This window comes from Charadrius vociferus, unplaced genomic scaffold, assembly GCF_000708025.1.
Source record: "Charadrius vociferus isolate BGI_N301 unplaced genomic scaffold, ASM70802v2 scaffold71, whole genome shotgun sequence".
Classification (NCBI taxonomy): domain Eukaryota; kingdom Metazoa; phylum Chordata; class Aves; order Charadriiformes; family Charadriidae; genus Charadrius; species Charadrius vociferus.
Genome location: NW_009647032.1, coordinates 2,262,073 through 2,286,150, shown reverse-complemented (window position 1 = coordinate 2,286,150; position 24,078 = coordinate 2,262,073). Strand labels below are relative to the sequence as shown.

At 45.2% G+C, this 24,078-nt stretch overlaps 1 protein-coding gene across 1 annotated transcript in view; it reads left to right on the top strand.

Moving 5' to 3' along the window:
* The first annotated feature begins 330 nt into the window (after positions 1 to 330).
* Positions 331 to 24,078, top strand: part of LDLRAD3 (low density lipoprotein receptor class A domain containing 3) — a 186,312-nt gene continuing 162,564 nt past the window's right edge. The window contains exon 1 of the mRNA XM_009895599.1: positions 331 to 754. Coding sequence (XP_009893901.1) covers positions 331 to 754 — 424 coding nt within the window. The remainder of the gene's footprint in view (positions 755 to 24,078) is intronic.

Here is a 24,078-nt window from a genome sequence, read left to right as displayed (position 1 = left end):
GAAATGCAATGGGACAACTCGCATGACTGGAGTGCTGCAATTGATGGCTACCAACTTTTCAGAAGGGACAGGTGAGGAAGTAGAGGCGGCAGAGTGGGCCTCTATGTCAGGGAGAAATATGAATGTGTAATACTTAATGACGGTGATGATAAGGTCAAGTGTTTATGGATAAGAATAAAGGGGAAGGCAAACAAGGCATATATCGCGGTGGGAGTTTGTCACAAACCACCCAATCGGGAAGATGAGGCTGATGAAATACTCTATAAGCAGATGGGAGAGGTTTCATGATTGCTACTTCTTCTTCTCGTGGGGGACTTCAACTTCGCAGATATGTGGTGGGAATACAATACAGCAGAGACGAAACAGTCCCGGAGGTTCCTGGAGTGTGTGGAAGGTAACTTCCTGCCACAGCTGGTGAAGAAGCCAACTAGAGAGGATGCCCTCCTGGACCTGCTGCTTATTAACAGAGAAGGACTTGAAGGAGATGTAATGGTTGGAGGCCGTCTTGGGCATAGTGATCATGAAACAACAGATTTTTCAATTCTCTGTGAAGTAAGGAGAGGGGGTAGCAGAACTGCTATCTTGGAATTCCATAGGGCAGACTTCGGTCTGTTCAGGCGACTGATTGGCAGAGTCCCTTGGGAGGCCGTCCTGAAGGGCAAAGGAGTCCGGGAAGGTTGGGGACTCCTCAAGAAGGAAGTCTTAAAGGCACAGGAACAGGCTATCCCCATGTGCCGAAAGATGGGCCAGTGGGGTAAAAGACCGGTCTGGATGAATGGAGAACTTTGGCTAGAACTCAGGAACAAAAGGAGAGTTTATGGCCTTTGGAAAAGGGGCAGGGCACTCAGGAGCACTACAAAGATGCATTGAAGCTATGCAGGGAGAGAACTAGAAGGGCCAAAGCCCAACTAGAACTCAATATGGCTATTGCTGTCAAACACAATAAAAAATGCTTCTATAAATACATTAACAACAAAGGGAGGACTAGGGAGAATCTTCCTCCTTTATTGGATGCAGGGGGAAACACAGTGACTAAAGATGAGGAAAAAGCTGAGGTATTTAATGCCTTCTTTGCCTCAGTCTTTAATAGCAGGACTAGTTGTTTGCTGGGTACCCAGCCCCTTGAGCTGGAAGACAGGGATGGGGAACAGAATGAGACCTCCATAATCCAAGAGGAAATGGTTAGTGACCTGCTGCACTACCTAGACATACACAAGTCTATTGGGCCAGATGAGTTACACCCAAGATTGCTGAAGGAGCTGGTGGATGTGGTCACCAGATCACTCTTCATAATCTAACAGCAGTCCTGGCTAACTGGGGAGGTCCCAACGGACTGTAGATTAGCAGATGTGACACCCACCTACGAGAAGGGCTGGAAGGAGGATCCAGGGAACTACAGACCTGTCAGTCTGACCTTGGTGCTGGGGCAGCTTATGGAGCAGATCATCTTGAGTGCCATTACATACTATTTACAGGACAACCAGACAACCAGGCCCAGTCAGCACAGGTTCATGAATGGCAGGTCCTGCTTAACAAACCTGATCTCCTTCTATGACAAGGTGACCCACTTGGTGGACAAGGGAAAGGCTGTGGATGTTATTTACCTGGACTTCAGTAGAGCCTTCGATACTGTTCCCCACAGCATTCTCATGAAAAAACTGGATACCCAAGGCTTGGACAGGCATACTCTCTGCTGGATCAAACGCTGGCTGGATGGCTGGGCCCAGAGAGTGGTGGTGAATGGAGTTAAATCCAGTTGGTGGTCTGTCACAAGGAGTGTTCCACAGGGCTCAGTGTTGGGGCCACTCCTGTTTAATATCTTGATTAATGATCTCAACAAGGAGATTGAGAGCACCCTCAGTAAGTTTGCAGATGATACCAAGTTAGGTGAGAGTGTTGATCTGCTTGAGGGTAGGAGGGCTCTTCAGAGGGTCCTGGATAGACTGGATCAATGGGCTGAGGCCAACTGTATGAGCTCCAACAAGGCAAAGTGCCGAGTCCTGCACTTGGGTCACAACAACCCCACGCAATGCTACAGTTTTGGGGAAGAGTGGCTGGAAAGCCCAGCAGAAAAAGACCTGGGAGCGTTGATTGACAGCTGGCTGAACATGAGCCAGCAGTGTGCCCAGGTGGCCAAGAAGGCCAACAGCATCCTGGCCTGCATCAGGAATAGTGTAGCCAGCAGGACCAGAGCAGCGATTGTCCCACTGTACTTGGCACTGGTGAGGCCGCACCTTGAGTACTGTGTTCAGTTTTGGGTGCCACAGTATAAGAAGGTCATTGAGGTGCTGGAGAGGGTCCAGAGAAGGGCAACGAAGCTGGTGAAGGGTCTTGAGAATAAATCTTACAAGGAGTGGCTGAGGGACTTGGGGTTGTTTAGTCTGAAGAGAAGGAAGCTGAGGGGAGACCTTATTGCTCTTTACAACTACCTGAAAGGAAGTTGTAGAGAGGTGGGCATTGGTCTCTTCTCACAAGTTACAACCAATAGGACAAGAGGAAATGGCATTAAGTTGCACCAAGGGAGGTTTAGGTTAGACATTAGGAAAAACTTCTACACTGAAAGGGTTACCACAGACTGGAACAGGCTGCCCAGGGAGGTGGTTGAATCACCATCCTTGGATGTATTTAAAAGCTGTATAGATATGGTGCTCAGGGATGTGGTTTAGAAGTGGGCCTGGTAGAGTTAGATAGCATTTGGACTTGATGATCTTAAAGGTTTTTTCCAGCCATAACAATTCTATGATTCTATGACTTTCTGCAGGGTGGAACGTAGTGCCTGGTTTGAGGCTTAACGGGTCATCAGCCTCCAGGGCTGTGCCAGCAGCATGTTTCAGTGACTCTGAAGCCAGGCATCAAAAGAAACAAATGAATTGTCATTGCAAATTAGAAATTGATTTCAAGGGTACAAATTGCAACTAGAATCATCGCATGAAAGGCATGGGCCAGCTCTCTCTTCAGTTGTTAATTGGGACTCTGTCCTTACCAGCACCTTTCTTGGTTCTGTTAGTTTCCGTTTTCTTTCCCCGGCATATCTTAATTAGGCATTAAGATGTGCTTGTGTGTTTGCAGCTGAACAGGAACCAGGATGGTACATGGGTTCACGCAGGCTGCTGAAGCCAGGACATGCACTACAGGGGGTTCCTGTTGATGTACAGAGGGCCTGTGTGTGCCTACTTTTCTCCTTTTTTTTTACTGCTGAATTTTTCCTAGCAGTAATGCAGTATTCTTTAATATCAGGCTATCACTCACTTGTGTTGCTAGTCCTGCTTGTTTATGAAAACAGGTTTCTCTGTCTAATCTCCTCCTTACTGTGAACGTTCAGTTGTTCTTTATTTCATTGTACAATGTGTTACTCACTACAGTGATTTGGTAGTCCCTATTCAATGCCCCAGTCTTAAGGGCAAATTCCCCTCAAGAAAGAAGGGAGAGAAAGAGGAAACCAGACTCTCACTTTACCTGCCTCTTGGACAAATCACTAGACAGACCAGGCTGTGCCTTTGAAAGCAAAGGGGCTGCTCAGGTTATGAAATTCTCAAACAGTAGCTCAGCATGGCAGAGCCAGGGCACAGGGAGATGTGTGAACACATTAATCATCATGGGGCAGCTGCCAGCTCCCTGACTTTAACTGGGGCCTTCTAATATTTACGCTGTTTGGAGGGGTTTTTGGTACTGCTGATAAAGGATTTCATTCCTCTCTCGTGAGGCCTTGCAGAGACAGCAGAGGTATGAGCTAATTCAAGTTTGCTGAATGACTTGCAGCTACTGGGGCAAATTATGTTACTCAGCATTGTTTTCCTTCTGAAATTTCTGCCTTGGCAGCATCTCGAGGAGTTTTGCATATTTGTGTCTTTAAATTTCTTGTTCCTCAGACCGCTCTATCTTCACAGTTTCTAGTCATTGCATTTTTATTAAATATCTCCATGGAAGCTAACAGTCTTGGAGGGTGCATTGTTCCAATATCCAATAGAGGAAGCGGGTGTGGAAGCGTTCCTTAATAATGGGAGGAGGGGGAGATTGGAAATGTAATAGGTTGAAAAATCATTCATCTGAACTCAGACTACATCTCAAATGACAGACTTTAAAAGATTATTATGCTTAAAAGAGCTCCTTTCACTCACCATGATGTGTCTGTCTAGAGACACGGTTCAGTGCTCACTTGCAAATTGCAAATTTTCACGCCCACATTTGCCTCTTTTATCCCTTCCCAGCTGTCACTCACAGCATTCTTCCCAGCCGGAAAAAGCAGGGATGTTTGTAGGAGGACTAAAACATCCCCCAGTACTTGTAAAGAGATGGTGGGCTACTTAAGCTCTGCCTTCTTGTGGGGTGGCAGGTGAACTGCGTTTTCCAGAGAGAGCTTTCTTCCAGCTCCACCCAGCTGCATAAGTGGAAATACAATGAAAGAAATTTTCTGGAAGCTGCCTTCTCTTTTTGCATTTAAAGTGTTGCAAACTCTATTACCAAGAATATGCAAGGCAGTGGAGCTGAATCCGGGTGTTTATGCCAATATATCTGCTTCGATTTATGTGGCATTGATCATCTCTTTATAATAGAGTTAATGCAAGAATAATCTACTCCCTTCAGCACAGCCTAATACTGCATAGCTTTTGCATTCGTTAATTTATCACTTCAATGTGCAGCCCTTTGTCTACACTAAATATCCTTTGTAGGTCAGCTGCCATGCAGGGAGCTTACATGTGTGCAGGGCTTAATTGGTCTCTCAGCTCTTTCCCATTCTCTACTTTGTTTTGCTTACAGAGCTCATCCTTTCCGTCCCAATTCTCTTTCCCAGGGGAAAGGCATGACGATGATGATGATGCATCCTCTGCTGATGGACCCTGTTGAGACAGGGATTTTGGCTGCAAGGGAGACTTTACAGGAATCTTGCATGTCACTTACCAACCTTTCTTAGTGAAAAAAGGAAAAGAAGGATGTCACACTTCCAGTGATTTGACCTTTTTCCTGAGACCTTTGCTGAAGCTCTTCCTGCCCCAGAAATATCTGTAAATCAGCCTGGGTTTGGTTTTTATTCTGTGACCCCACAGCGTATCCCACAAAGCATAAGGCAGTGTGGTTGGTCTATGTTAACTTCTCAGAGTTTCAGAGCAAAGAAAGTAAACATGAAGGTGTGTTACATTTAGCTGGGTTTCGAAATCCTCTTGAGCTGGCAGGAGGTTTTGGAAAGGGCATAATTCCTCCTAAAAATTTCATCCTTACCTAATACATGCTAGTTAGCAAACAATACTGCAGACTTGATATGACTTCATATGATGAATGAGCAGGGACTTATTGTTAGAGTCTAGGGATTATCTCCTCGCTGTGTTTAAGCACCTTACCCCCCTCTTACTTTCTGTGGTAATCTTCTTGCCATAATAATGCTAATAGATTTTTTAAAATTATAATAAAGTTGATTCACATCCTGGGAAAAGTGCAGCTCAGACCTAGTTGATTAGTCAGATATTTTTAAATCTGTTTGGATTTTCAGTAGTGAAAGGAAACGCAAACAATAAGATCTTACTTCAGGTTTAATACCAGTGGAGGCTGTGGATGCAGTTCAAACTCTGCAAGGCTTCTGGTGGGAACATTTCACAAAAGACACTTTGTCTCCTTTGGAACAAGTACCACCGAATAGTGGAATTTATTTCTTAATTATTTTTCTAGGGGCCCTCTGTTTCCAGCATGCTCACAAATGCTTCACATAGAGATTTGCTTCTTTGGAATGGCATGAGGGAGGACCAGCAGTGGGGATTTGCTTTCTATGCATGGCATGGTTTGCCTCATCTGCATGAGCTCTTTCTTGTTCCTAGGATACACTTGCTTGACTTAATTTACGGGCTTGCTGTATTATTTTTTTCCCTTTGGCTGAGATCTGTTTTGACTTTCCCACTAAGCCCCTTTCTGAGCAGGGGCAAAACCAACAACTCTGAATGTATTTAGGTGGAATTAAAGGGCAGTCCTTGTGCTGCTGGCGCTGGGCTGCTAAAGCATGCTCAGCCTCCTGAGGTGCTAAAGAACCTCATGTTTCATTCAAAAGCCAACTGCACTGAATAGCAGAGAGCTACTTCTAAGGACTGCAGTTGGGCTCTAACACCAGCAGCACAGAATGAAAGATGGGGGTTTAGAAAGCAGTGGGATATAAATTAGAAAGAGAAAAGAGTTGACCAACCAGATTACATCAAGGGCCCAGCTAGTTTTGTTGCCCCAGAAGCAAGGTCTGGAAGACGATGTAGTCCCTGTGCTCCTATGGTGCAACAGTGACTGTTAAAAACAGGTGGGATAGTTAATGCATATATAAACATTAAGAACCATTTCATTAGTAAAAATGTAATTCGCCTTCTTCAATAGCATTAAGAATTGCAAAGAAGGATCTTTCTATATTGAATCATCAACTGATGGTCCTTGAAAATTCAGCCCTACTTTGTGCCTTCACAGATATTTTTCTTGTTCGTATGCATGCTGTGCTTTTGTTTTCCCTGTCACCATTTAAAATGAGAAGCAAACCAAAGCTTTCACCAGAACTATGTATAAATGCAGAAACTGGACAAGAGTAGAAAAACATGACTTTTGTCAGCATACCAAGGGTATCAGGCAAGTAAGAGGCACATCCACCTCAGCAAAAGAAGGTGTTTCTGATAGTGTTCAGAGCAGTTCTGGTAGCTGGTTCCTCAGTGTGACCCTGATGCTAACCCTAGTGTCCATTGTATTGGTGGGTGGAGGGAACTCTCAGTGTATGTGGGACAAGGTCTATTTCTTTTGTCCTTGTTTTTAACCCTAGAAGAGAAGAGCCAGAGGTAGAGTTCAAGAATTTACCTTTTTTCCCTCTTAACTGGAATTAGTCTAGAATTACTCCGGGAAACAATTCAAGGAAACATGATCATCTCCAGAGAATCCTTCTGGTGGTAGAGGTCCCAGAAAGCTAATTTTCATAGTACGTTTAGTACAACTGCATATGCTGTGGGTTAAAAGTTTTTGACCCTGTCAGATGTTGGCAGTGTGCAGCTGGGCTTGTGTTTGTCTCTTCTTATTAAAAAGGTTAGAAGGGGAATGAGAGGTATAATGTAATATATTATTTGTCTTGTAAGGAAGAAAAATCTAGCATGGTCTCTAGAGTCTTACCTGCATTTTCTATTTTATCTCTCTTTGCTGAAGTCACTGTTGATCCCAGGATTTTTACAAATAGTGAAACTGAAAGCACACAAATAAGAAAGAAACTAGACAGAAAAACAATGACTCTTGTTGTACTAGGTGGAGGTGTATTTAAAAAGATGATGACTGGATACATTGCTGCTCCCTGAGGAAGAAAGCTCATTACTGCATTTGACTTTAGGATACTGAGGATGTAGTGCTGGGCAGTTTACCGTCTCCTCGCATGTGCTCCAATTTGAATGCTGGGGATAATTATTCTTGATCATCAGCTGACAGGAACTACATTAAAGAACCTAAAGCCAGCTTTCCTGCAAGGCAGTGCCCATACCATGAACCTATGAGGTGTCACAGCTGGCATGCAGGTATGTCCACACAACAAGGCAGAGGAGTGACTTTGACACAGGCAGCTGGCCTAGGTAGCAAAAATGCAAATGTAGCATGAGAGGCATCAGCATGGGCTACCAACCAAGGTAAGGACATTGGTTTCCACACACCAGTGTTTTGCTGGACCCTACATCAGTGTGTGCTGTCTTATTTTAAAGTGTCTCTTCTGGTTAGAGAAAAGCTAACACAGCTGTCAACGTCATGTCACAAGCAACCCTTTGCTTTCCTAAGGAGACTTTTCTAGTTATGCTGACTGGCTGGTAGGTCAGTGGGATGCTCAGAAATGGGTTGGGCCAAACAGATGACAGTCTGTTATCATTCCTGAGTTAGTTATCGTTCCTGCCTACTGTTGCAGAGGAGTTTGTACGGTGGGCTAGACCATTGACAGACCTTGACGATGGGATTTTCATGACAAAGTATCTGCTCTTTGAATCAGAAAAGTTAATGGCAGTCAGAGGACGGCAGTGGTTCGTTGTTAGGAGCCACTGGCCAGATGAGGCTCGCTTTGGGCTGGCGTTGTTGTTTGGGTGTCTTTTGTGGTTTTGATTAGAAACGATCTTGATTTCTTCATTTAGGAATTTTACCTGGGGAGCCCTTGTTATGCTTTTAGTCCACAAATTTACCCATTCTTACAAAAGATTTCTTTTCCCTTTACAGAAACATTTCTACTCAGTCTCCTTCTGGTAATGAATACCAGAAAAGTGTCTTGAGCTATGCACACCTGCAGCAGTAGAAGCAGCTGATGTTTCCTCCTGTTACTTCACCTTGACAATGTGATTTTTTTCCCACATACTTCTCCTTCAAGAATTCACTGCTTGTCAGACCTATTAATTTATTCACTCATCAACCTTTTTTAGGTTGACAAATATCCTGCAAAGATAAGGCACTGGCCTTTGAAAATACGGTGCCAGTAATTAAAATGAAGAATGCATTACAGTAAAATGTAGAAATATGGGTCTAAAAGCCACACTGGTATTTTTAGTGATGGGAGTAATTGAGGATTTCAGTTTAATAATTCAGTGCAGCTGAGTTTAATAAATGGTATGAAGTAGAAATGGTCTTTCAAGAAGAAGGATTTCAGGGGTATAGTTAACAATTTAATTTAATATATCCTTAAAGCTGCTGCCAGGATTACTGTGCAATAACTCAGCAGATTCCTACAATTTCTGAGCTTGTTTTGTGAAAGGAGGAACATGCGTCCTGAGTGAGGTTTATGCAAAGTGAGGGGATCTATCTGAGAACAAGCCAAAAAGCCTGGAAATCCCAGCCCTAGCACTTGTTCTTGCCACAGCCTGCAGTGAGTCACTTGGAATCACTATCAGTTTCAGCACAGTTGGCAGCAGTGGTGAGGCACAGCAGGCTGTAGGGAGGACCTGCGAGACCATGAGGTCCCGTGATGAAGTCCCTATTGATGACACTAGCGGTCCAGGGTGGGCCAGAAGGAAATCCTCTCCTTGTTTCTCAAGGGTACGTTGGTACAGAGAGTGGGGGAGGAAATCATCAATGTATGGGTGAAGTATGGCAGGCCAGGGAGCAGTCCACCTACTGTTTCACACAGCAGACAGTTGCTAGAGGGAGCTATCTCCAGGTGCAATGCTCTGGGCAACTGCAGTGCTCATGATCACTTTTATATTCCTTGCTCCATCTCCCAAAAGCCTCAGGAGGTTTCAGAACAGCTTCTCCCCATATTGAACAGGTTTTAGGGCATTAGAACAGCTTTGAAATTAAAGCGCCACGCGTATCATTAGAGACCAGTCCTGCAAATCTTACTTGTAAACACTGTAAACAGGTGGCTTCCTACATGTAGTCCCATGGGGGTTCATGATCTTGCTGTCTTTGCAAGTGCTGTGCCAGAGAGCATTTTCAGGTTGGACCCCTTAATTCTCATCATGCTCTGCTCACAGAGGAACTTTCCTAATATGGAAGCTGTGAGCATCATCTGTTTCTGTTCCTTGGCTCAGTAAAACTATTTGAAAGAATTAGCTCTGTGTAGCCAGCAGAGCCACTTGTCAGGACAGTTTGTTGGGTGTTCTTTTAAGCATCATGGATACATTTGATGAGAATTTTTTCTCTTTCTTATGAAAAGACTAAACCTAATACATGATACCTTCATTTAAGGTATAAGTCCAAGCAGCACAGAGCTGTGGTGAGGGGGCAGGTTTATAATCTTCCCATTGGCTACAGAATTGCTCTGCTTTGGTGTTGTCCTTTGAAAATGGAAAAGATGCTACTACCCTGCTCCCCTGCAAGAATACGCTCATTCAGTGTTATAAAGCAAACTGGATATCCAAAGCACTTGCTAAGGAACAAGAGCTTGGGAAATTTCCATCAACTGTTCTTTTTCATGGCATCCAGGAGCAAGGTATGTCATGCTGCCACATGTAAGGTCTGTGGCATTCCTTTAGGGTCCTTCTGTACAGAGATTTTTCTGGGTGTATGTGAAATCAGGCTGTGGTTTCTGGCTCTTGGCTGTTTAGGTACCCGTACAGTCTGAGCTGCCTCCCTCTATGTGGCCAAAACATGTCAGCGAGTCCTCTCAGGCACAATCCTGAGGGTTCTTGTGTTTCTGCCTTCTGGGCTCGATTTTTTGCTACTTCTAACTAGAGTACCCCTGAAAGAGCTGCATGTGGCGTGCAGCAGCAGAACTGAGAGGCTCAAATAGCTCTTCCATGCCCCAAGCAGGCTGCAGGTCTGCTCACCGCTGTGTGGGCTGGTCCTGAGATACTCTCTGCTTCCATGTTCATGTCTCCCCACAAGAGCTGCCTTCCCCTATAACAACGAGGTTGTAATCCTGTGCGAAGAGACTCTAAGTATAATAACCACGCCACGATCAGAAGCTGGCCCTGGGCCAGCCATTTCACTCCCCTGACAAAAGGTGGAAACATCCATCAGATAGATTCTGTTCAGATCCTGACCCAGCAAGATGCCTTAAGCATATGAACAGTCTTCTGGGCTTCTTCCTGCTCTGGTGCTGGTGTCGACAGGGTTAAACTCAGCTGCTTTATTGTGTTACACTCAGAAACTGGAAAAACCTTGTTTCCTGTCTATATGTTAGGTGGGTGACTTACACTGCAGATGTACATTACAGCTGGAATGCATGTGTTGTGTGAAACGTACTGTCTTGGCTTTGCAGTGATGATTATACATACGCAAATTATTCAGGCCTTCTCCCATTTGCTTTGCAAGGTTCATTGTATACCTTGCTTATACCCCTAACTTTCTGTTGACAGCGATGGATGAGTGGAGCCAGGCTCTCAGGCCACCCTTTGAAGTCATGGAGTGATCCTACACAAGTGGTCAATTTGTTTGCATATAATGTAGAGTTTAACAACTTTCCATACTTCTGTTTCTCATTTTGGTTTCTAGGATAATCTGAAATTATATGGGAACCTTGAGGGGAGACAGTTATAGCCACTCAGGTAGTAAAATCAATGAAACCAGTGATGGGCAGGAGGGAGGAAAACTGGGTCCTGAATCTTTTAGGGAGAATCTTCCCCTCTCTCCTTGCAGTGCCAGATTCAGTCACAGGCTGTTGGGTGTATTGTAGCATTTGGTGGGTTTGGTTGTTTTTTAATCATCTGCCTGATTGTGATTATTTTTTTTTCTCATTAGCTTTAGATTTGTGATATGATAAAATGGAAGGCAAATTGTTTTCAATTCAGGATCAAACACCTCAGCTTCCTCTAAATCAAAATTTGCCTAACACTAAAGACTACAGTCTAGAAACTATGAAAATCAGTAATCAGTAAAGAGGCACCACAGTATTTTTAGGGTGAGTTTCCAATCTTTTTTACAATTTAATACAGTTGAGGACACCTGATAAACTGGAAGCAGCAGGTACATGCAGTGCAATGCCTGACAAAGAACAGGCCAGGGTTTCTGGTTCACTCATTTTGTCAGTTTAAATCCCATGATATTCCCGATTGCTACAGCAGGTACCCATAGGCTACACAGTGCCATCCTAGCCCTGTTTCTGTTTTGTTCCTAGATCGTGCTGTTTAGGTGCTGGTGCATTATTCATATTTGGGCTGAATTATGTTATTGATTTGACCTGGCCTGCATTGCACTGATTGCCGAAATACTGAATAAGCCTTTATCAGGGAGGCAGGTAACACCCTCAGGTGGCCCGGTCTCCTGTTCTTAGGATCAACAATTAGGTTTTATTGTTCTGTTATCACAGGAGCATGGAAACCTGCTCATTGACCCCACTGCCGGTGTGCTGGAGCTATGCAAGCACGGGTCAGAGCTGACCGCTGCCCCTAGGAGTCCTCAGCCTGAGCTTCGTGCAATGGTGCTCTCTCAGCAGAGCAGCCACTGAACTCCTCTACAGCTGCCTTTGCTGCTGAGTTAGGCTCACAGTATAGAAAACACCAGAGAGGGCAGTCTGATAGAAAAACAGTCATGCCACTTTTTAAATGAAACTATCTATACCCTCTGATTCACACTTGGCAATAGCGAGCTTGGCCACTGTTCATGTGCAGTCCTTCTGGCCCACAGGTGATACCATACAACTTTGTTTCGGCATACAGATCTTAACCATCCCATTATACCATCGCAGTTTTCCACATATTTTTATCTCTCTACCAAAACCAGCATTTGTCCTAAATATTGCCGCTAAAAACACCTTCAACTTGCAAACATGCATGGAACAGAAACGCTGCAATGGAGATTTTCCCTACCTCTGTGCAGCTATTATGAGCCTCTCTGCTCATTTAGCTTCTGAGACTGTTGATTTGAACTCTAATTAATTTCTGTACAGACCGCAAATCAAGTCCTGTCATAACTAGAGAACATGGTGTGATATCATTATTGCTTGCCTCTGAATGAACCTGAAAAGCAAGGTGATCAATCCAGACATAATTGTCAGTGTCACCAATTAATTGTTCCTGAGCTACTGAGGGCCTCTTCCACCGGCATCCTGTCAGTCTCAGAAACAGAAATACAATGTGGCAGCTCTTGGGTGAGATGAAAACACCGTTTCAAGCAAATGTCAATTATTAGTTGTAGGTTGTTCTTTCACGGTTTTGTGGCACATCTCTAATTTCACCATGACCAGATGGAGATCCCCTGTGCAGTCTGTGCCTTCCTTGGTATGGCCAGGATCAACCAGTCTTGGCTAAACCCTACTTCAGCCATATGCTTAAGCAGTTACTTAGACTAAAGCATGAGCTTAAGTCCCACTCAATTAAAAATTCGTCAGATACTTCAGGGCTTTATTTAAAAATTACCCCAATAAACCTCATCTTTGCAGAGTTCTTAATCACATAAATTGCACGGGACAGCAATCACATCGAAGCAGCATCTGGGCTGCTAGAAAATTAACACATGAAGAATATGTCATTTGTATAAGGTTTTAAAATATTTTTTCCACTTTTTAGAATGAGGGCTGACCTTACTAACCATGAAGTTAATTCCAGCTAATTAGAGTTCATTCCAGCATTGATTTCTGTGAGCCCCCATGTCTCCATGTGTACAATGGAACCCAAAGCATAACAGGCTTTTTAGGAAAGTGGTTTCATGGCAACCTATATTACTCTCTGTAAGCTTTTGGGTTGATTTTGCATTTAGCCTTTTTCCATCTTTACATCTGTTGAACACAAATTATTTGTGCCCAAGGCTTACAGAGTGAAGGTCACTTTTTCATAACAGGGCTGTTTAAAAATCCCATTAGAGATCAGCAAAGGAATTTGGGGAATGCAAATGTTGATAATGGTAGTTCCTGCGCTATAGTTAGCTGGAGCAGACAGACGGCTGCCCTTAAGCAGACCTCTCTTGGTGCCAAGAGTGTTACACATGGGACAAAAAGGCAGTAGATCTGATTGTACGATGAAAGGCCAGATTCTGATGTCCTACCTCATTTTATTTAGTCCTTTCTCAGTTAAAGGTATCACAGGGCATTTCCCAAAGAAAGACCAAGAAGATTTCCAGGAATCTTAAGTAGATGGAGACAAGGATATTTAATTTCTTTTCTAAGACAGGGCTGTAATTCTTCTTTCCTTTTTTTCTTTATTTCTTTTTTCTTAACCTGTGCCTGAGTTGCTAACTAACCAATACCAGTAAGGTAATTCTGCCTGACTCTGCAGGTATTCCTGTGTGTGCATTTAGGTGCTTTTGGTATCTTGAAGAACGATGTGTTTTTAATATTAGCCATTCCTCTGGCTTGGAAAGTAAAGATAACCTTGTTTCTCTTTAAAAACAAACACAGCTACCACCACCACCTTAACCCTGATGATACCATTTTGGCTTTGTTTGCATTGAGCTTTTAATTCATAACATAGATTTTACAAAGCATAGGATGACCTGCATGTCCCAGATGATGAATGGTACTGTGCCGCTTTGGTGAGACTGAGTTTTCAGAAGGATGTAAAGGGCCCATCAGACGAAGTATTAGCAAAATCAGCATAATTTTTAGTGGACTTACAGACTCTTGAGGGTAAAACAAGCTTTTTGATAGAAATTATTTCAAAAAACTGTGAATCCTTGGGCTTTTTTTGGTTTGTTTTCTGCCTCTCTGTTGAGAATCTGGGTGCTGCTGGTAGCTGAAGGCTGGTCATCCAGAGGTGTCAGATTTCAGCTTGCTTCACTTTCTGAACTCACCAGGCACTTTCTCGGACACTAGTGCAAAAACAAAGACTCATCTGTACAGGGAGGCAATGAATGAAGCATGCCAGCAGTCAATCTTAATGACAGAGGTAGAAAGAGGGAGAAATACTGCTTGAATAGATACAATAACAAGCTTTCAGTGTGGCTTAAACACTGCTGCCACCACCACAGCCAGTGTCATTTGGCTTTTGCTGTTGCAGTCTGAGCATAGACGTGGGCCTCTGCAAGAGCAAGAGGTCCATCTCAGCCTGATGCTCCTTAATCATCTATTTTATTGGCACACTAAAAAACCCAGCATATTGTACATTGATTTTACATTGTCTTTTCTATAGCAGAGGAAGAAGGGATCTCATTAGCACCAGTGCACCTGGAGCATCCTCACTGGTGTTGATAGCATGAGAAGAGTGCCCCACAAGCTCAGTGTCCTTGGGTGAAGCTCTGGATCCCGAACTTGTAGCACTGCAGCACTCACTCGAGGCTGTACTTGTGCTCCCAGGTGCTCGTCTGTCCGCCCTCCTCTCCTTGCCAGGCTTCAGGTATAAACGCAATGGGAACTGACACTCTCCTGATGGCCACATCAAATCTCTTCAAGGCACTGCAAGCCAAACGCTGACTGAGAGGGCTTCCCTGCTGACAGCCTTCACCCCTTTCTTTCACTAAGCCTTAAATAATGAATTATTCCAGCAAAACAAAGCAGTTTATGGATGTACAGCATTCCTTAATTCCTCTTGCCTTAGAAGGCATTTCATCAGGCAACTTTCTGTGGAAGCTGATTTAGTTATACAAATATAAGGTGCTACTTATCACTTAATACCTCTCTAGCCTTTATACATAAAGTCGGACTGAAAGCAGGGAAATAATTGGAGCAGATCCATGCAGGTGTAGTATCTCATTTGCCACTGCTAATCAGCAAGAATTGCAATATGGCGGTGTTTCACACACCAATTCCTGTAAAGCGAGCTGGAAGGAACGTGACACAAATAAAGGCTACTGTTGCTCCTTCCTCTGTGTGGTTGCAATTTCTAGTGATTTTCTGAGCATTTTCAGTGAACATGAAGATAATTGGGTTTCTAAGGCTGTGAAACACTTTGTACTGAGAGGGGTGAGCATGGGCTGATGAAGAAATGCAGTGCTGTGAAAAGATGCCAAAAGCAATCAAGACAATTCTTTACCCAAAAGCAGCAGCACATCTGAGCCCTGTTTGTACCCTGGTGTACCAGAGGGGGAGAGGAGATAGGAGATGAGGCTCAGGCACCGACTCAACAGACACCTTCCCGTAGTGCCCAGACTGCCACAGAGAGTGGTATGGGGAGATCACAGGCTTCCCGGGTTCTCATCTTCCTCTGACATCAACCCCTGTTGTGTAGCAGGAGGCAGGGACAGTATTGCTTCCCAGCTCACCACAGCCCAACAACTTCTGTCCCAGGTAGGCCAACAGGTCAGCTGGGGCAGCATCCTGCCAGTAGGACCTGCAGATCCAGCTGCTTTGTAGGAAGATGCAGCTTCCTCAAGGGGACATTTTTCCTGCCTCTGGCTTGTGGTCAGTTTGAAGCCCTGAAGCCTGGGATGAACCTTGTAATTTTACCTCAGCTGGCAGATCTATGGATACAGTTCTGAATCACTTAGATGCTGGATCTTTGTTTAAAACTTGCCTGCATGCTTAACCTCCCTAGTAGCCAATGGCTCTCACAGGTCACAGAAATCATCTACGACAGCAATACTCAAACTGTGTCTCCAGTGCCTCCAGTGCATCTCGTGCAGCCTGGCAGTAGCTCTCCTCACATCTGCTGTTTGCTAGGCAGGCAGAGAGCTGATCACAGGAGGCTGCGGGGGAGAACAGTGCCAGGCAGAGGAGTCACACTTGCCACCACTTCTGTTACAGCCAAGCAGGAAGAGAAACATGCTCCTTCCCCTCAGGCAGCCGAAGAACAAAGAAACCACAGAGGACCACAAAACCATCGCAGGACAACATCTGCGAATGCTGTGCACTGCCTCTAGTGGGCGAGGACACAAGCATGTGAAGATAACCCTGTGTGGCAACTTTGCATCAGTTGTTCTGTGGTTTGCTTTCACATGAGAGGAATTAAATGGAAGCTGACTCAAGATCAGAGCCAACAGAATACTTGTTTTCAAAGGCAAAAAAAAACCCCACAGAACATCTCACAGACATGTACCTTCTCACACAGCTCCCACCGCAGGTAGTGCTCTCCCTCCATCAGGCAAGCAGAAAAGTCTGGGAGCAACCTTTACACACCTGAGGCAGCTAGTTCCATTAAGCAAAGCTTTCTTAAAGAGAGAGAGCAAGTTAGAGCCCAGCTGGGGAAAGCTTTTCTTAAGCTATGATTTTTCAGGTCCTTTATTTCTCTTTAAAGTCTATAAAAAGAGAAAATCCAGAGTTTTTATTTCTCTTTAGAGCCTTCTCAATTTAACATAAACCTTCAGCCTGATCCTGTCAAGAAGCAGGCCAGACCAGTAGCTGATGAAGAAAATGAGAGGAACATGCTTTCCCAGCCTATACCTGTTACGGGTATGTGATTATTTCTCTTGGAGAGATCTGTAAACCAAGCCCTGGACAGGGTTTTCTAATGGCTGGTGGATCATGTATTTCTACAGATTGCAAAACTGTCAAAGACAAAAGAAAACTGTAAAAGATAAAAGTGGGGATTATCCATTGCTCTGAAGGATAAATATAGAAGTAGTATAAACAAATACACCGTCTCAGAAGTTTTTGCTTTCTGTAGCCTTAACTGCCCATCAGGGAAAGAAGTAAAAAGTAATAGAGAAGTAAAAGAATAATAGAGAAAGCTGACCACATTTCTCCTAACAAGCCAACAGCAAGAAAACTAGTATAAACACCTGCCTTTAATAGCTGGCTTACAAGTACCTTAATTAGTCCTCCAGGCTTGTGCTCTTCTGCCTGAATTTGTAGCCAAGGGAAGGGGATGCATCTCTTCACTTGTCCTTTCAGTGCCCAGTCCCCTAATGCATAAGCACTTCTGTGCTACTGGTGTTTATTTTTGAATATAACACTCCCTTGCATCTGTAGCATTGTGCCTGTGTTAGAGCAACTTCTTATCACAACTAAATGAGCTCTGCTCTCAAATTCTTTATTAAATGTAACTTTATCAGCCATCAGGAGGGTTAAATTGTAATATAGCCTAGTGACTGTACAACCAGTGGTGGAGAGAAGAGGTGGAGCCTGTCTGGACTCCGGCTATTGCTTGGTATCTGCTTTCCAGGGCACATTCAGACTGCACCCAAAGGATGCCAGGCACCTCTGGAAGCTCTCCAAAGGCAGGCGGCAGCCTGTGCTGCAGCTGTAATTCAGAAAAAGCCAGAGTGCACAGCAGGTGCGTCTCCTTGGTGAATAAATTCACAGTGTTTCAGCTTTCCCAAGACTAAAGAAAAGCTTCTGCAAAGCTGAGAAAGAGGAGGGGCTGAGAGGGGAGCAGGTTAAGACAATATTAAATAGCAGGTCCTACTCTTGGAAAGTTGAAATGAGGTTTGGCCCTACAACAAAAAAGACGTAGTGATGCCAGAGGTGTCTGAAGGAAAACCTCTGGTCTTTAACATCAGCACTCAGTTGCTGCCGTGCTCCTGGGTTACCTAACACAGATTTTTATATTTCAGCTGGGAGGATTTCAAAGCAGCTAGTTGTTTGCTAGATGGATGTTGTTTGCTAGATGGATGTACCAAAACCAGTAAAGTCCTGAGCTGCTGTGAGCTGAGCTCTTGTGTGAGCCCCATGGTGCATGGGTAGGTCTGCAGGACCTGCAATGCAAACATACGCAGCGGGGCTGTCTGCACAACAGAGGAGCATGTGCTGGTGGTGCTGCTTCTCTTTTCTGGCTAAAGCTTCTGTTATAGTCCATTTCCAGCGGCAGGACTGAATTGAGACGAGCTCCTCCACCACTTCAGAGGGTCTGACCTGCCCACCTGTAAGATGAATGCTGTAAGCAGCAAAGTCAGGGGCATTTCAGTGCAGTTACCAAAGTGTTGGGCTCCGCTTTGTGCTCTCTGTTTTGGGTCAGGCCATGCATTTCTGGAGGCACAAAGATGCTATGTTCAGAGCTGCTACCCTTATTCTTTTTGTGGTTTTAATCCAAAATGTGGTTTAGGGGTTGGTTTTGTTTCTTTGTTCATTTTCTCCCTACAAAGCTGTCTACCCATGAATGGTTCTCTCCAATGAACACACAGAGAAAGAGATCCTGGTTTCACGGAGGAACACCAGGTGGATAGGGCAATGTGTTTCAGCTCCAGAACAGGAGTTCAGGGTCTTAGCAGCGGGTTGAGTGCCTAAACCAGGCTAAAATACCCTCTGAAGCTGCAGGGAGACCAAGGTTGGGATCCTGCCTGGGATCATATGCATGCCTAGATGCTGCTGTTCCCAGAGTTACCAATTATTTAATCCTCTGTGGGCTGAGACTTGAAAAGATTGTGTTCAGCCTCCTCTGAATGTGAAATGCTCCTCAAGGGGTACAACAGAAACAAAATCAAGCTCAAAGAAACACATAAATATGTCTTGCTGGGCTTGGGATTAGACTGTATGGCTTTATAAGGATGTATCCCACCCCGGTATTTGATCATTACCATGTTGCAATGAGTGGTGAAAAGCTCCTGGCTGTGGTCACCTTTTCCTTCTGCAGCACTGGGGGGCTCCTAGCAGTGTGTTGGGAGGCTCTACAGACCACAGTAAAAGAGATATCAGCCTTTTCATCATGGACCCAGCAGGATTTAAATGCAAATATTGTGCTTTAAAACTTTAAATTTCCTTATACTTTAGGAAAGCCCAATTCGAATGTTGTTCTTCAAGCCCTTCCCTAATACTTTGGGAAAGTCCAATTTGAATATGGTTCTTCAAGCCCCTGATGGTGCTCCAGTGGTCTGAGTGAGCTTAAACAAAAAATAATCAGGTTTAAAAGAGCAGTGGTACTGAGTAGACTTTGTACGCAGTGGGTGGCTTTGTCTTTTCTGTACAGGCAAATGTCAGAACTGGAGGCAAAAATATTTATCTCTGTACAGTACATGAAAAGGCTGTGAGGAGTCATGGCTTCTCCTTGCTGCTTCTCTATTCAGCAGCTCTGGGGAGGGTACACTCCCTCCGTGTGCAGATGCCCCAGCTCAGGCCATTGAGAGAGTCTCCCCTCTGAATATTATCTCCCTGCCACAAAACTGCATTGTTAACTAATACCAGCTGAGATCTTTCCATAGGGAAGTAAATAAATAAGGGCCTTTTTTTCCCCCCGGCTTGTTGCAGAAAAGCCACCCACGATGTGTTTGAGGGAAAAAAAACCCAACAAAGCTCCCTGATGTGCAAATACAAATAAATTGAAAATGATTAATTCCTCCCTGATGCGGTATATTGCAAATAAAGGTTTTGTCTTCCAACTTTAGAAAAGGCAGCATCTTTCTTTAGAGCAGGTCCAGCTCCTCGTGGCAGAGGGGAAAGGAACAAGGGAGTGAAAGTGAAGCAGCCTGGCTGGGGGCGGGGGGGCTCCCCAGCCTGTCCCCCTCTACAGTGGAGGGAGAGGCAGGGGATGCTGCTGTGGTTCAGGGAGAGCTGGGGGGCTGCCAGAGCTGCCTGCTTGCACACCCAAGGATTGCTGAGGCCAGAAGGGCAAGGGTGAACACCCAGTGCCACTGCAGCTCTATCTGCCATGCGCAGTCTTGCCCTGGTGCTAATGTGAATCTGTAGCCTGAACCAGCTCCAAAGCCCTGTTTAATATTAGCAGCTGGGTCCTGCGGGGCACCACTGTGTGTGGCCCTGAAGAGATGCACCAGCAGATGGTTTCTGTCCCAGAGAGCCATGCAGCAAAGAGGCAAAACATCCCAGAGGAGGCAAAATACTCCTCTATATTTCTAAGTAGGGAAACTGAGGCATGAAGCAGCAGCTACTGCAAAAATGTCAGAAATAAATCCTCTGCGTCCACACAAACATTCCACACAATATTCAGGAGGAGACAGGGAGTGCAGCCATGAGTAGAGGCAGGCTGTGGGGAAGCAGCAGCACCATCGCCCTTGTGCCTGGGTCTTGCTGCAGTTGGTTTGGGCACACAGCAGCTAGGAAGTGTTTGAGCTTAGTCCTTGTGCCTCAGGCCTGGATTTCGCACCAGTGGTTTCCCAAGTCCACTGCCACCTCTTCACTGGTGACTGTGGAGAGGCTGGGTCCCCACTGTGTGCAGGGAGGTTGTGAGGGAGCCGAGACCTCGTGCTTGAGCTTTGAGAGTCAACGCTATGTGTGAACCACAGAACTTCACTGCATTTCTCCCTGCTATCACGCTGGCATCACCTCCATCAGTCTCGCTGGCAAGACCCTGACAAAAGGGCAAGGCAGAATGTGTAGCTGTAGCTCCAATAAAATACCAAACAATCCTTTGGACCCCTCCAGTGCTGAACTAAAAACCAAAATGGGAGGTATGTTAATGTGTCCTGATGGATCTTTAGTGGGAGGCAGGAAAAGTAGGGAGGCCCTTCCTGGCAAAGAGCCTGCTCGGCTGAAAGCAAGGAAGCAAAAAAAAGCACTGGGAGAGCAGTGAGGTGGGACGAGCAGGGTCAGGCAAGGGTAGCTTACACTCGGAGGGTGCTGTTGTGACAGATACCAGCTCCTTCTGTTATGGTGGGACTCCTTTCATTTCTGAAGTTGCAGTCATTAGTCACCAGACCTGAGGGTATCTCATCTCTGATACCAATTTCCTGCCCTGGCCACTGATCCATGCCATAATCACTTTGCTTTTTCCCAGGACCAGGCAAGAAGTAGACTGGAAATGAGTCAAGAACTGAGGTCAAATGAGGAAGAAGTATGATCCCCCAAGGAAAAACATTTCTCAGTTAATGAAGTGTGAACCCAAATGGCAGGGAGTGGATGAGGACCAGCAAGCCACTGACCATTATTCATTAAACCTCCTAGTACTCTGAAGTATAATGAGTGCCACAGCTGTCTTGGCCAGGAGCCATGGCATGGGGCAAGGGGGCCAGCACGGTGCGGTGAGATAATCAGAGGCATCAGTGTCATGCGTCTGCCTGTTTCTTGTTCCCATGCTCCTGTAAATTTCTCTCCCACTTTAAGAAGTGGTGAAGCAGGAAAAGAGGTGGCACAGATGCTTTTTCCTGGCAGGAATTGCAGTGTCGCTCTAGTTTGTTGTGGGTAGTGTCACGGGGCCAGGGGGATGATATCCCAAAGCCATAAATCCTGTTGGCGGGTGGCTGAGAGCATGGGGAAGAGGCGACTTGACAGGCAGCTCCTGCCCAGTGTCTGTCAGGTCCAGGGTACCTTTCTTGGCTACTCTGGCAGGGATATGATGGCCGCATTTATCACATGCCAGGGCCCAAAAGAAAAGTGTGTGACTTGTTTTGTGGTCAAGAATAGCCTGTTGATCAGCATTGCACTCTGTAAATGTTGTGTTCCCACTCCTAACAGGGATACCAGCAGTAAGTGGTCTCTTAGTCTTTTTGGAGATAGGGTAAATAATCAGATTAATTTCCTTTCCTTTTTTTTTTTTTTTTTTTTCTGATACACTTGTCAGCAGTAAAGTTATTAAATACACCGTAAGCAAAAGCCCTCATGCTACCCAAGAAAATATATTAATTTAGGGAGCTGCTTCATGCCAGCAAGCTTCCAGCATCTGGGTTCACCCCTGGCTAGTTCCTCATAGGCACAGAGACAGGTCACAGCCGCTGGCAAATCACTTGAGCTCCATGGAAAAGCTTTTTTCAGAAATAAACAGCATTTTTGGATAGTTGAAGTCAGTGGCAACTTACCATCCTCCCTGAATCATGGAGGATGCTGGTTGTCAAGCCAGGGGCATTGCTGGAGTGACAGCAGGGACCCAGAGCACCCACAGTGTCACCTTGGGTTAGACCCACACCTGCATTTGGACTTCCCCACTAACATATTTAATCCACTGAGATTTTTGACATTGGTAACATTGGCCCCCACCTCCTATCTAACCTTTGTACTGCTCTGGTGGCTTTCCCAGCATTTCTGGGGAAGTAGGGCTCAGCACATCTTGAGGTAATACTGCCTGTGGACCTATGCTGCCCCTGGGGTGGGAGAGCCATGGTGCTGCTTACAGCTTAAGGAGATCCTGTAGTTCTGCAAGACCAGGGTGAGCAATGGGGAGTTATGAGGATACCAAGGAACTACCAAGGCATACGTACAGAAAAAACACATCCCTGCTGGGTGGTAGTGAAGCATGGGTGAAAGGAGGGTCCTGCCGAGCTAACCCTTGCCTCCTGCAGGCAAAAGGGTCATGCAAGTACAACCCATCATACGGGCAGCTGTCAGCTTGCAAGAGGGCAGAAGTCATTGGCAACACTAAATGATGCAGAGTAAACCCTTCCCATGCCTCTGTTCTGGATCTTGTGTGAATATCAGCAGAGAGACAAATAATACATAAGGCAACTGAAAGCTCCCACAAAAAAGACAATAAATAGATTTCCAAGTAAAAAGTATATTTCTGTGGTTTCTTCCCCATCTGCAGAGCAGACAAGAAAAATATGGCCTAGTTTTCAGAAGTGGTTGGGCATCCATGAATACCACTAGCTTTAGCAGGTGCTATAGATGCTCGGTTCCTCTGGAAAACAGAAACCTGGTCATAAATCTCTCACCCTCTACCTGTGTCATCTTCAAAATTTTTAATTAAAACCCTGCCTTCTATTGTTTCTGGGGTCTGGAAATTAATTGTCATTAATACAGTTTTAGGCTCCGTTGCTCAGATCATTTTGTACTTCAGGTGTACTTCAGATCAGAAATCTGGACCAGACCATATCCCTGCTCTCTTAAGGGAAAAAAATAATCCATTTTTGGAATTCACTTTGCAAGAGTCATGAGCATCGTTAAGGTCAGCACTGCTGCAGCTCCTGTGGGGGTTAGTGGTATTTCTAGCAAGATGGCTATGTGATTGTATTAGATCCACGCGACTACTACTGCTAAAGCACAGTCCTGTCAATAAATGAGAAGAGGGAAGAGGGCAAGTGAAATGAGATTGATTTTCAGTTTGTGAACCTGGATGGATATTTTCCCAACATTTTATATCCATATTCATCTCTTTCTTTTTCTCTTGTACTTTCTATATCTGCATGTATATAATCAACAGCTCTTCCTGCATTGCTTGGCTCCTTCATCTTTTCCTCTGCCTGTCAACACCTTCCAGACAGAGGACTCTCCCCTGACTTCTTTCTCTCCACTGCTAAGTAATCACGAGAAACCATGGCCATGGCTCACTCTCTGCTCAGCACACTATTCCCTGAGCCATGTGTGGCCTATTTGGTATGTAGCCCTTATAGCCTTCTGCATTTGCTCAAAAGCAGCTTGTGATCAAAGAGGACAACAGCACACACTGGGCCGCTGTGGCTGCATCTCAGTTTCCTGCCCGCTTTTCTGTGTATCATGGGATGATTCTGAGAGGGACAGAGGGCCCCATATGTAGACCGGACCCGCTATATAGGGAGGTTTGCTGCCTCCCTGGGGCCCGGGTTGGTGACGTTAAGAGGAAGCTTCCGTCCCTGGTGCGGCAGTCAGATTCTTATCCCCTTTTAATGTTTCAGATAGGCAGTGATGATGTAGTAAGAAGAACGCCAAGAGCAATGAAGAAGGATTTCAGGGCCTTGGGAAGACTAGTTAAGGGATCGGGAGCCCAAGTCTTGTTTTCTTCTGTCCCTCCTGTTGCAGGGAACGATGAGGGGGTTAACAGGAAGAGCCAGCAGGTCAATGACTGGCTCCGAACCTGGTGCCACAGATAGGGTTTTGGGTTCTTCGATCATGGCCTGATTTACAGAACACCAGGCCTGCTGGCAGCAGATGGGAAAAGCCTGTCTCGCAGGGGGAAAATGGTTCTTGGAGCAGAGTTAGCAGGGCTCATTGGGAGAGCTTTAAACTAGATTTGAAGGGGGATGGGCATGTAACTGGGCTCGCTAGAGAGGCGCCTGGGCATAGTAGCTCAGCAA